The 13925-nt window shown below is 37.4% G+C and overlaps 2 protein-coding genes across 7 annotated transcripts in view; one reads left to right on the forward strand and one right to left on the reverse strand.

The window, feature by feature from the left end:
• The window catches only part of TMEM266 (transmembrane protein 266), a 99904-nt gene extending 86768 nt beyond the window's left edge, over nt 1–13136 (reverse strand). Inside the window, exons 1-3 of the mRNA XM_054077642.1 lie at nt 7319–13136; nt 6931–7073; nt 382–618 (exon numbers count right to left, since the gene is read on the reverse strand). The gene's annotated coding sequence lies outside the window, so the exon portion shown is untranslated. The remainder of the gene's footprint in view (nt 1–381; nt 619–6930; nt 7074–7318) is intronic.
• Nucleotides 1–13925, forward strand: part of NRG4 (neuregulin 4) — a 46691-nt gene that overhangs the window by 25515 nt on the left and 7251 nt on the right. For all 6 annotated transcript variants that reach the window (XM_054077654.1, XM_054077650.1, XM_054077656.1 and 3 more), the window contains exons 2-3: nt 2315–2380; nt 6335–6428. In XM_054077654.1, the coding sequence (XP_053933629.1) occupies nt 2371–2380; nt 6335–6428 (104 nt within the window). In that variant the 5' untranslated portion in view covers nt 2315–2370. The remainder of the gene's footprint in view (nt 1–2314; nt 2381–6334; nt 6429–13925) is intronic.

Genomic DNA, 13925 nt, shown 5'->3' on the forward strand with positions numbered 1-13925 from the left:
CCTTGTGTTCCTAGTACCAGTTCCCTGCACAGATACATGTAAGAAAGTTATAATGGAGTTTAGCAACAATTTCTGCAGCAGCATTTAATTTGCTTTACAATATATCAGCTTGCTTTGTATTCTTTTTAGGACATAGATACATTCTTAAATTTCTGTTCCTAGTGCAACAAACACCCCAGAGAAAAAGGTTTACCTAAAAATACATGACTAATTAATGATTTACTTCAAAAAAAAGCTACAACCATGAATGCTGCTAGCAACATATCTTTGGAAAGTGATATTTAGGCCCAAATTGTGATACTTATTATTAGAATTTAAACAATAGCATTATGCATACACACAGACATCCTCTCAGATTGGTTAGCAAGTATTTCCACCTACCTTCCTTTGCCACCCCATGTTTTCTTGTATATGCAGGCAACAAACTTTGCAAATAACCAGTCAGTAGCCCCATAGCCACCTTCAAACTGGCTGCTTCTCTGCAGTCTTGTAGTACGTGTAACAATTAGTCCTGGTCCAAACAGCTGAGGACACACTGATGCAGTAGAAAACTATCAGCTTCCTCTACGAAGTTTTCTGATGGATCATTGAATTTAGGCATCTCATGAAGTTCAACTCCTACCAGTAGCAGCACCAGAGAGAGAGAGAGAGATATGCATACAATAAGACGAAGGAAAGGAGGTGTGAGATCTCCTTATTGAAGTGGCAAAATCCAATTTTTTTGCCTGTCCGAGGACCAATATCCTAATTAAATCTGGAAAGGGAGCTAGTTTGGAATTCATATTATATATCCTATTTATATTTTCTGTTATGAGAGCTATTGGCTGTTATACAATTTTGTGGCATATTCTGAGAAAAGGGAAAGAAAATTAAAAAGGACTGCTTGCTCCAATAAAATACAAATTTAAATCAGATTTTTGACTGCTGCGTATTATGTTTTTATGATGCAATTTATATATACCACATTGTGAATGTTTTGAATTCAGCAATAAACTGTAGTAATGTTTACTGTAGAAAAATACGCAAGGGATTCTGTGAGCATAATGGTGTGTTACCTTATTCTGTACTTGGCCTCTGTACGCGTGTTTGTTGTAACCTCACCCACATTGCACTATACGTAAATGTGGAGCCTTTTTAACAGCACATATAGAATCCAGACCTTGACTGCTAAAAATAACCATCTCCAGGGTGATTTATTTATTTTAAAAGCAGGATTTTAGTTCTGCAGTGAATCACAGTGGTTTGTTTCTGTGCGTTGCTTGCTGCGTTAATTGTACTTGGTTTTGTACACAACGTGGGCAAAGTTGTGTGTTTGAGAGGCAGCCCGAGAGGACAGCCTTTGGGTGAGGACCTTCCTGTTCCAGCCTAAGATCACAGGGAACTGCCATTTCAGATTTGCTTGTATGGACAGGACACAAAGCTAGAGAAACCATTTGAGGTCCCCTGAAAAACAAAACTGTCTGCTTATACAGTAAGTACAAATGCATCACACCTTCTGAAATGACCTCTTCAGAAAGTTGCTTTTCTACTACTAAAAGCTGAAGTATAGGCAATTATTGCTAGTGAAGCAGAAAATTTATTTCATTTGATCATTTAATGGAAAAAAATCTTGCTTCCAAGATAGGAGAGTTTGCTTAAATTTTTACTTTGTGTGCACTTTGAAGTGTAATTAAGAAAAAAAGAGCAATCATTAAAAAATAAGAGCTATCATGGTAGGCTTATTCAGTAACCGATATGGTACAGCAAACCTTGAATATACAAGAAAACAGCATACAGCAATGTTAGATGGCAGTAGAGTTGGCACGTCTACAGAGTAAGTTTCTTTTTAGCAATGCCAAGGGAAGATTGGTTTCTGTCTAGGCAGAGAGTTTCTAGTCCATATTTACAAGTCTTGACCTTGCTGAGTTCTGCTAAACTCATGGCCTATATTACTAATTCACCTGATGTCCAGACACAAGAAACACTCATGTGAAACACACATTCTCTCTGAGAAGTTACAAATTGGGATGTTCTTGTTTGTGAAATGGAAGAATTCCACCAAAGAAGTATTCATTTAAAAATGTGCTTTAGTATGAATGTGGTTTTACTCTGTTGTACTGCCCTTAGGAGTTCACTGAATGTGACAGTACATCTGACTGTTTGCCATTAACTATGAATTGATGGAACTTACATATAATATAACAGTGTATTGCTGTCAGAATACAACTGTCTTAGCTGCAAGGCTGAAAGATGCATTCCTATAGCTAAACCTTCAGGGGACAGAAAACTCACTGGGATTAAAAATGATGTGCTAAATTTACGTGTTTGTCTTTAGGTGCCGTTTTAGAAGAATAGCCTCTGACCAAGAATAAAAATTGTTGTCGGAATAATATGCGAACAGGTAACTTCTTCCAAGACTTTACTTGGATGTGTATACACATATATAATTAAAGTTCACTAAAATTGCACTGATTTTGACAGCTGCCATGGGGATTGTCACAACGGCTCCATAGGGCTGTCTTCACCAGGCAGTGGTACAAATTCTCTTAAGGAGATGTTCGCTTTGATCAGTCCTAATATTTCACAGTTTGTGATTGATTCATATACAGTCCAAAGTTGCTTATAAGTGAGGAAGCATGCCTCAGCTCCTTTATCTCCTCTCAACATTTCCCACTCCTCCCCCTCCCGTTTTTGTTTTAGCAGACTTGAGGATTAGGCAGTCTGTAGTATTTCAGCCTCTGGACTAGGCAAGACAGCTGAGTCAACACACGGATTATCAAAGCTGGCTTGGTTCTTTGCGGGTTAGGGTGGTGTTGAGCTTTTATTTGTTTTCCTTTTTAATAGATAGGACAGTCAGGTTAATAAAAGTTTAAATGCAGACAGACAAGATAGTTCAGGGACAGGATTTTGTGCATGTCCTCAAAAAGAATAATTGAGGATCAGTGTATTTAGAGGTTGCTGTTACCTCTGCCAGTTTTAAGTATTCACAGTCTAACGTTAGAAAGAACAATCTTGTTTCATTCACTACTCCTCCCACCAAAACCTGACTTCTTTTAGAAGTAGCTTTTGTGTCCTACTTCTCTTTATTTATTCTTTCACATAGAAGGATATAACAAAATAGATATTTATATAATGTAGAATATACGTTGATAGAGTTTCTACAGTTGTATTAATTGAAAAGCTAAATCTTTTTTATTTTTTTTAATTGCCCATTGACTTGTTAAACTTTTCTATCTTGATTATGGTAGTCTAAATGTAGTATACATTTGACTTTCAAAGTATACGATTTGCATTTTTAGATTAATATAATGTATTGACTTACCTCATGAAAAATCATAACACATTCACTGATGCTAATGTAATTGGGTTTTGGCTTATATTGAACCCCTCCTGATTCTCCACTATACTCTTTTGCATCATTGGCTATAAATTTAAAGGGATAAACTGTTTCTTCCACCATACTTTCCTATCTGTAAATACAGAGCTGTAGCTTTCAAATTTGATCCAAACTACTGCACTTCATTAAAGTGGTTATGGAGTACAATAATACATATTTTTGTACTGTAGCAAAACTCACTACTGCTAGTAATTAATAATATTTTTTTTTGTTAGGGTTAGAGCATCCTGTATTTTATTCTCTTTCATAATTCTGTCATCTACTTTATACTGTATTACTCTGGTATTTTCAATAAGCAGCAGCAAGGTATTAATACACAAAATAGAATTAATGAAAAGCACAACTGGATGGAAAACGAGGCACCTGATATACATGAACATAGAGCTTTCTTCAAATATCTCATTACTGGTAAAATTAAGGGTACCATTTTTCTTTTAGCACTGGAAAGAAGTCTAAGGCTAGAAAGAAATAGCCTATAGAGAAATTGTCTGTAATTACAATCAAAAAAGATTTTGAAAGCTTCCTAGGTACTTTCTGTTCTCTTTTCCCACCTCCCTCACTTTTTCTCTAACAGACCTAAGACAGAGTGCCTGAGGTATTTTGCCAGAGCAGAAATGTCTAGTTGGGCTGGTCCTTAGTACACATATCACACTGTAACGGTGAGAGAGTCATTCTCCCAAATGTTCTGAGACCTGAATGACTTGAGACATTTAGTTTTCTTCAGTACTCTACCACTATGCTAGTGTGAGACAGGCTTATTTCTGCATAAAGATGAAGAAAAGAAATAGAACAGGCAGGATTTTAAGGAGGTTAACATCTTCTTATTAATTCTCTTGAGATTTTCTTTGAAGGCTTTCCACGAGCTGTCTAAAGGGATTTTTCTGTGGGCCTACCTTTATCATCTCGCTTTCCATCTGGTAGAATTTCAGCACTTAACTCCCTCAGATGCTTAATAGAGTTGAGAGCAGGTCAAAGTTCAGAGTTTTGCTTTTTCCCCTCTTGATTCTTGTAATTGTATAGATGAACTGATACACTGTTCAGGTATTCATTATCCTCTCTTCATTTAAGAAAGGATCTAGCTTTCAATTTAATTACACTGTCACAGAAATTCCACTGTTACGTTTGAATAGATTAAAATCAAATAATTTCTAGTTCTTGTTTAAGAGCCTGCTTGATTTTTCCTGTTAACATTTTATTCCTATTGCAATTATACTGTAACACATGCAATATAATAAAGTCTTTTAATACTGAAGTTGCAGTAAATGAATTGCCAGTAGAGAAGGACAGAAAGCTTCAGAGACCAAGATAAATTGCCATTTAAACACTTCTGTTATGCCACATCCTGAGCCAATGTAACAAGGTCAAATACAAACAATCATTCCTCCTCTTTCCTCCAGCTCCCTAATTTAGCTGCACACATGCAAAGAGGTCCAGTTACCATTTGGATGCAAGCACTTTAATATCATGAACTTGAAACAGAATTCCTGTCGAGCTCCGTGGTATAACTGCCTTCATCTTAAAAGGATATGAGGGTACACACACACTCACACTCCTGTGTCAATATGCGAGCACAGAAATGGAAGAATGTATGGAAAGATGGAAGAGTGGAGTACTAGAGATGATCTAGAGGACAGCAGGATTCACCATGTGTCTTTGTGGCACAGAGTTAGAAGTAGCTAAGTTTTTCTGCTGCTCTTAGAAAAGTCAAGTTTATTTCATGTCAAGTTGTAGAAGCTCCCTCTGGGGTGGAGCTTCTCATGTTATGGCCACACTTCCCCTGCAGGAATAAAGGGGAACCCTAACTCTTCTTCCTGTAGGACAAATAAAATTAAAATCTCGATTCCTCTTAACACAATATTTTGTATAGAACACATCTATACATAGTGAAACAGCAGAATTCTTATTTTCAGACCTTCTGGGAGAAATAACAGCAAAAACAACACCTAAAGTGTGAGGTAACACATGATTCTCACACTTGTGATGTCAGAAGACCGCTCTATTTTTCTTTTGATTGAGATATCGTGGTTTCATAAGATTGAAGAAGTATATAAAGAGATACATAAAATGTTACTGGCGCATTAAATGTATCACATATATATGCCATCCAAGTTCCAAATTTAGACTGCTTAAGTGCCAACATTAATATCCTGTGTTTGAGGTTTTATTAGAATGCCTAATTGTGTTTAAAACACTGACAATTCAAATAAGAAGCCTATTGAGCGAGAGAAAAGCTTTCATGAGACCTGTGGAAATGACATTGTAACAGGCAGTCTTCTACATGACTCTAGGCTAGCTCCTCCACTGGTTGTTAAAAATTGGGATGGGAAGCCTTGTGGTGCTCAACTGTGCTATGGTTCAGCTCTTAATATAGACTGAGGCAGACTCAGAAAGTCCTGGTCCACAGTCAACGCTGTTCTGTGTTTATCTGTACTAATTCCGACTCTCTCACAGAAGCCAGTTAAGCTAAAGACAGTTTGTGCACTGGACCAGGACAAGCCAGACTTCACATAGGTCACCAGGCGAATCACTCTAGCCAGTACGGTTTTATGGGTATGAAAGGCAAATGAACTAATGGAGAATTCAGACGTTTTTCTCACTGCAAGAGAGATTTTACATTTATTCATACAATTTAGGTGGTTCACACCTGCATGATGATACATTTGTGATCTTTTTGCATATTGTTACAGGAAACTATTCTGCAAGATAGATGTTCCTGGCCGGGAGGGCAAGACTGATACCTTGTTTGCTCATAGGGTGCTTTGTTTTGATGGGTTTGGGAGGGATTGTTTTGGCTTATTTTTGTTTTGTTGTGTGGTTTTGGTTCTTGATTGGTTTTGGTTTTGATTTTTTTCAGGAAGCCACCCCTACTCCCCGAAAGTATAATTAAGATCCCCTTTTATTGATAAAAATACAGAAGTCTCTCTTTTTCTCTGTGTTTGTTTTGGTCTTATTTTTAAGATCATGAAGAACTCTGTGGCACCAGTTATGGATCTTTTTGTCTAAATGGAGGGATTTGTTATATGATTCCCACTGTTTCCAGTCCATTTTGCAGGTTAGTGCAACTGAAGTTTGTGTGTTTAAGTGTTAGACAGTAGTTGTCTAAAGACGGTCTCCATTTTGCTTCTTTAAGAAATTACTTTTAAAACATTACGTAAAAAAATTCCTATTACCTATGACTGTTCCTAATTCAGTAATTTGTGCTCAGATTACTTAGCTACCTTGCAGAGACATGACAATATGAGAAAAATCAACGTGTATACTTGTTTGACAGGTGCAGCAGCGCTCAGTTACGTATGCATTCAGGATGATATCTATATTTAGAGCCATATTTCCTCCCCTCATTACAATACAGAAAAGAACAAAACACCCTTTGCCTCACGGAGTACAGACTGGAAAGGCATTCAGAAAGGCAAAGTACCTGCCTAGTTTTTCTTCCAGATGAATTATATCGCAGAAATTCTTATAAGATAAAATGGCCTGACCTGAACAAAATGAGGAGGCGCAAGAAGGAATATAATCTTTTAAAGGTAAAAGGAATGTAATTCAAGACTTACTATTTTCTCTGAGTCTCACTGAAATACTTGAAGGGCAGCTTTACAGTGACAGCCAAAGTTCACTTTATAAAGAAACATTGAGACGGCAAATATAGATCCTTCTTACACTATTCGTTCATGGGACCCATTCTTCTTTTTGAAGCCTGTGTAGCTCAATGGAAAAGAAAAACTTATTTTTGCATTTGGGTACGTTTTCTGCATAAATACAGCCCTATCCTTTTATCTTCTAATTTACCATAAGATGACAAATTAAATTCTTTTTTTTCATTGTTCTGCAGTTAGAAGTTCAGGTTATTGTTCATCAAAACATATTACTATTTATTTAATGAGTTTACTTAACTTAATAGTAGGCATTCAGACACCTATTACAAACCCTTAAGGATATTACCTTTTTCCTTCTGTGGCAACATCTGCTCCCTCTTCAGTCTTGAGCTGTAACTATCGATAACTGGTGAAACAGTTGAAGAAGGAAACATCTAAGATGCCTAATTAAAGTATGTATTTCTTTTGTTTAGAACAGTTTGATTTAAACATATAAATTCAAGCATGTAAACTCATCTGGAAGATGAGAAGAGACAAAAATTAAAAACCCCAGCATACCACTGTCATTAAGCATACTGTCCAATGTCACACAATAAGTTAGATCAGTGAGAAAAAAGCTCAGAAGTACTGAATGATAATTTATTCTATCTGCTAAACCTTGCAAGCTTATGTGATGTAAAATGAATACTACACACAAAAAGTAAAACACACTGAAATACACACTTTTTTTTTTCTAGAAGGAATCCCATATTACTGATACTGAAATACTTAAATGAAAAAAGGTTAGACTAAATAGCATCAGTTACACAATTTCACAGCACCCTCTCAACTATTGCTAGACTACGTAATGAGGAAGGTGTATTTGATGCCATAACTGTAAATATGAAGTAACAAATATTCAGAACAATTCATTCTTCAGGAGCACATGCTAGTCAGCGTAGATAATTTCCACTTTATAGGCTTCAAATGAAGTCATTTGTAATTCTGGTACTAGAGGATTTTATAATCTGAAGCAGAAAAGTAACATCCTAAGAGCATTTCTGTTATAGTCAGGCAATCTTATTGCATTTAAATTATCAAGTATTTTTCTTCTCTATCTAGTGGTTGATGATGAAGTTATATGGGTTTAAATAGCAGCATTCTATTTAAGCATGTCCTTATTCTAAACATGTTCCTTAATCAGTCAGAGAAGGCTAATTATAGATGAGAAAGGTTTTGTTTACACACAGATATCTTAGTAATCAGCAGTGATGTGAATAGAAACAACAGAAAAAATGCATCACTATTCAGCAGAATTCAGAAAAATATTGGTGCTTTGGCACTTCAAGACTGGCATCATCACGCAGTTGAACAAAGTTTCTGTAATACAGGTTTCTGCCAAATCTCACCTAAAGCTTCCAAGTGTTCTCAAATGATCATCTCCCACCAACAGAAAAACTGAATCAGTTTTAGAATCAAAGGCTGAATGATTGCTAGTACAGCAGTAGGGGAAAGTGGACCAAGACCAGAGTAGCAAACTGTACAGATACCTTAAAACACACTTGCCTTCACATGCTACTTATTTACAAAAGTGTCTTGTGCTAAAGATAGTCTAGATTACCTGATGCAACATTACTAGAAGTAATTTCACAATACAACTAGGAAAACTGCATCATTCTTTAAAAAAGATGTATTTTGTAGCATGCTACAGATTGTGAGCCACTCTTTATTTTGGAATTCCAGTTATTTTTACCCTTCAGAAATATATTAATATATATACTAAATAGAAACAAAACATTAGTTGACCCCTCTCCCTTGTGCAATGTTAGCAGATTTAACTACAGCTGATGTGTGTTAAAACAAGCAGCTGCTCAGCTGCCATCTTCCCTCATTCCTTTCCAAACAATGCCTTAATGTTCTCAGCAGCAAAAGGTGCACCTGTCACCAGGAGCAAGATGAGCTTCAAAACCAGGAATGCTCAAAGGGACAGCAGAATGGAGGACATAAAAACAGCTGCCTCAGGTGTGTCATAAAATATGAGACTGAAAGCTGTTTATCTCGGCACCTGATGCACAGCTGTCCCATAGTTATTAATGAATGCAGTGCAGAATTAAGTTAGGGTTAGGGTTAAAGTTTTGTTGTCTGAGGGGAAGCTCTGGTATTTCCACTGTCTTGCACATGGCAGATTGCTGAGGGCCTTTTTTCTGTATTTCAGACAAAATACAGATGGTATAAGACCACACAAACACAGCTCCACTGCCCCTCTGTGAGGGCATTACATAGAGAAATTAATAGTGAATGCTTTCCTATTGAGGAAGGGATCATATTCTGCAGAGGACAGTGCGTGCAAGCTAAGTACTGCAAGAGAAAGTATATTTCCACCCTAAAATACCTAGCTATGGTTGAAGGATATCTCCTCTTTCCCCTTCCTTTGCTTCTACCCTAATCCAATCTCTCCTCCACCTCTCCCATACAAATCCACCAAAGCCCATGCAAATTCCTGTTATTTTCTGTATACCCCATCCTTGCCCGTTTCTTTTTCTAAGATGGATCCTTCATTCTCTTTTTCAAATGTCCTCACAAGTGATGTACTTGCTGTGCCATCAGCCTTCAAAATATACACACTGTAAGTTGCCAGTGAAGGCCTTCTCACTGCTCTGGCCTTTTCTTTCTCTGCCTCCAAAACTCTGTTTTCACATACTCAGGCTCTTCTGAAAACACAAAGCATCCAAATAGTATTATATTTTTCAATTCTGCTTTAAGCTTGAAAGGTCGGAACAACAGCTAGAACATACACCAAAAGTTAAGCCCAAAGCAGTCAACTGAGATTTATTTTTAATCAAAGAATCACAGGTTGGAAAAGACCTTTGAGATCATCAAACCTAACCGTACCTGTCCACTACTAAATCATATGCCTGAGCACCTTATCTACCTGTCTTTTAAACACCTTCAGGGATGGTGACTCCACCCCCTCCCTGGGCAGCCTCTGCCAGTGCCTAAGAACCCTTTTGGTGAAGAAATTTTTCCTAATGTCCAACCTGAGCCTCCCCTGGCACAGTTTGAGGCCATTGCCTCATCCTATCACCTATCACTCGGGGAAAGAGACCAACACTCACCTTGCTACAACCTCCTTTCAGGCAGTTGTAGACAGTGATAAGGTCTCCCCTCAGCCTCCACTTCTCCAGGCTATACAACCCCAGTTCCCTCAGCTACTCCTTGTTAAGACTTGTTTTCCAGCCCCTTCACCAGCATCCTTGTGCTTCTCTGGATACGTTCCAGGACCTCAATGTCTTTCTTGTAGTGAGGGGCCCAAAACTGAACAGCACAGCAGTAATGCCTTTTGTTACTGGAGGGCTGTTATGCTTATATTTTAGTTACTAATTGGATGGTAAACGATCAATATAACTGATATTGATCAATTGATATTGATAATATAATCAATATAATCTCCCGACTATACAATGCAGTCTATTTCCTTCCACCTTGGATTCATGCTGATGCAAGTGGTTTTTGATTAACACCTTATGTTGAAAGATTCTATGCCTTTCTTTACGTGTATTACCTTAGCATTCTGTCTCCAGCACAGCTCCTGTTGTACGTTTGTGTACAGCAGTTAAGGCTCATCTCCTCTGACAAGAGGAGTGAGTGTGTGTGCAGGCATCTAGGAAAGCAGAAATCTGGATGCTATCTGGAAGTGGAAGTTTCTAGTCTCACAGCTTTTTCTCAAACATTGAGGCTGGTGTCTTGCAGCTCACTGAATTGGAAATCCTGATTTCTTAGAGGAGGAAAGACCTTTCCATTTAAAAAAATCAGCTTTGGAATGCTATGTAGTAGGACCATTTAAAGCCAGCTGACAGCATGTGCTGAAACAGCAGGCTAACAGCATGCAGATGATGTTGTGCAACACCAACACCCGGACTAGTGACCACAAGACTTAAATTACCATAGCTCCCCCTAACTGTAGCCTAGAAGCAGGCTTCTGTCTTTTGCACTCATTCATTCAAGTGCAGAAGCAGAGTTGCCTGCCATATTAACCGCACATGTCATGTTTAACGTGTGCTCTACTTTTAGGCATCTATTATAAGCAAGATTAACTATGAGTTGCTACTGACTTCTAAGGCTGTATATATTAAGACTGATTACCTCTGGGAAACTCTATATAGATACCATCAGTCTGGATTACGTTCATAGCCCACATACTTGTTAGAGACGACTTTTCTGTCTCGCTGGCAGTCACTGTGTATGTAACTCCACAGAAATTATTAAAGCTCTGCTAATGCAACAGAATAAGTAGATCTGAGTGAGTTCCACTGCTAATTATTGAAGTCCAATTAGTTTATTTCCCACCAATTTTAGGAAAGGACTTACAGCAGAAACCTTTCCCTCTCTTGGTTGTCTTAAAGCATCAGTTGCTTCTGTATTTAACATAGTCCCTCACCTGTGTGTACCTCAGCACTAATGACTTCATAAAAGCTTGTGCAAGCCAGTATTTGAACATTTGGATTTTCAGAAATGCCCTAACTGCAGCAGAGCCTGTTGGTAGGGTCACATTTGCTACAAGTTTTAGTTAAAAGATAGTTCATCTCAGTTTTCCTCTTTCTACAAAAACCTCCATCATTTTTAGGTTATATGACAGTATTTTCTGCATAGCATGGAATCACTTTTGGCAAGCATATCACAGGTCAGCGTAGAGAAAGTGGATGGGTAGCTTTGTAATCCCTAATCCATTGCACACAGTTAAACAGATACTATCAAACTGGCAAGTCCTGGAGAAAACATTTCTAAATCTTGGTTTTGTTACATAAAGGAAGAATTAACAAGTTCAGTATCCAGGATGTTTAACTCTGTATGTGCTTTTTTAGTGCATATCTTTTTCTCTTTGCTGTAATCTTGGATTCATATTGGCTACAATTTTCCCCTTACAGTCTTAGGCCTTCTGTCTCCTTTCCTTCTTGAAGGCTTACGACTATTTAAGCATCTGATTCTACTTAGTAGAAAGTGGGTACAATCTCAGTGGCCTTTTTGCTACACTGTCATCACATTCCAAATTTTTTTTCCATGATCTTTGGCAGAACAAGAATATGGCTTCCATGGACTGTTCATGCCAACTCACTCTACTGTATCACAGCAGTTCTTTAACCCTAGTCCTAATCTTATCTGCATTCTCTACAGCTACACAGACTGTCTTTTCTTCCTCTGCTTCATTTCTCTCTATAGGCTACCAACTTACTCCCTTTGCACTCATTTTCTAGAACTTTTTCATGAACCTCAATTTGATGCCAAAACCTATTTATTTTTTATTCCTGTATCATTTTAGCCCTGCATTATTCTCTAGTTTTCATTGGTATTCAAGAATACTTCTATGAATTTTATATTCCATTTCCTACCCCTGTTATTCTATTCAGCTCTCCAAAGCATTTCTCTCCTACTTGCTAGAGAACAATGCCCCACTCAAACTACTCTTCTATTCTTAAAGTATTCTACAGTATGTCAGAAATAGTTCACTGAAATGCCACTATACTTACAGTCAATATCTGGAACATTATCTGAAGCAATCAGAGCAGTCTGCCTACCCTTCCTTCTCCCAGCAGTCAAACGTAGTAACTTTGAGAAGTCTCACATTGTCCTCAGTAAACGGTGGCTGTTTCATCAGTTGCACAGCTTTAATATATGATGATAATTAATTTTTTTTTCTAGCATCTAAGTATTACATTTTATTTCCAAAGGCAAAAAATTAAATGGTAGTTATTCTTTGTGCAATAGTTTAGACCAGTTGTACTGAAAGAGCGGTTTTATAATGTACAGAAAGCAGTGCTGGAAGTCACATCAAGCATGCACAGTAGTATGCTCACATGGATCGTTTGTCTTATTTAGATCTGCTAGACGTCTTTCTTTTTTGGCAGTTCCTCCCCACTCTGCCTTCTTATCCCTCATCTGAAATTATACCTTGCAGCTGCCAATGGCAGTTCAGACCTTCAAATACGTTATGGAGTTCAGCCCATTTTTCTCAGCTGGAGCCTGAAATTGCTTATGTCACAGATTATTATGACTTCAGTGCCAGAAATAGCAAGAAGGAGCAAGATCTTTAGTAATACAAATAGCGAATACATTTGCATACATAAAAGATACACACAGAATGTAGTTATTGAATGAAGTGTCTTCCTCCTCCTGTAATGCAATAAATTCCTTAAGGAAACCTAGAAGAGTAAGTGCAAAATATAAGACAAAAGAAGATTAGTTCAGAATCAACCTATCTATTTTTGACTCAATATGAAACACCAAGCCATTTATTTTTAATAAAATATCATACCATTTACCATGGTAAAAAAACAATATTCATTTTAATCCTTTCTTCAGGAGAAGTTTTCAGAAGCTGAACACATAAAACAAGCATAGTAGAGAAGGCTTTTAGCTAGGTCTGTCCAAGAGATGGTCCATCACCAAGCATGTAACGTGTTCTGGCATGAATTATTACACTGCATAAACTACTTTGGCAATTTAAGGTGTGCTGTGTCTCAATGCATTCCCATTTCCTTGGACTATTTCGCTGACAGTACTAGCTCTTCAACAACACTAGCTAGGAAGTTAAATGAAAGAGGGAAAAGAAAGCGTGACTGGTGTGTGTAAGGTGAGAACCAGTGGGATGACCCAGTTAACACTAAAGAGGTGATTTAATTAATGAAATCTGCCAGGGCAGAAGACAGATTTAACTGCAAAATACACCATTGTAAAGTGTATTGCTAAGCCAATACATGTATTAAGAAAGACATGATTTAATGTACAAAAGCAGTATTGGTCAGAATATAAACTTGATGCCCAACATGCCTGATTCCTTTTGTTCCAGAAATATGAGGTGAGTGGAAATTCCATTAGAAATCTTGCTGTGAAGCAAATATAAACCTTGAATTATGCCATAACGAGTTCTCTCCCCACTTAAGACCAAAAGAAGCCTTTGTGCTTTTCATATTAGATGA

This window comes from Cuculus canorus, chromosome 12, assembly GCF_017976375.1.
Source record: "Cuculus canorus isolate bCucCan1 chromosome 12, bCucCan1.pri, whole genome shotgun sequence".
In the NCBI taxonomy this organism is placed as follows: domain Eukaryota; kingdom Metazoa; phylum Chordata; class Aves; order Cuculiformes; family Cuculidae; genus Cuculus; species Cuculus canorus.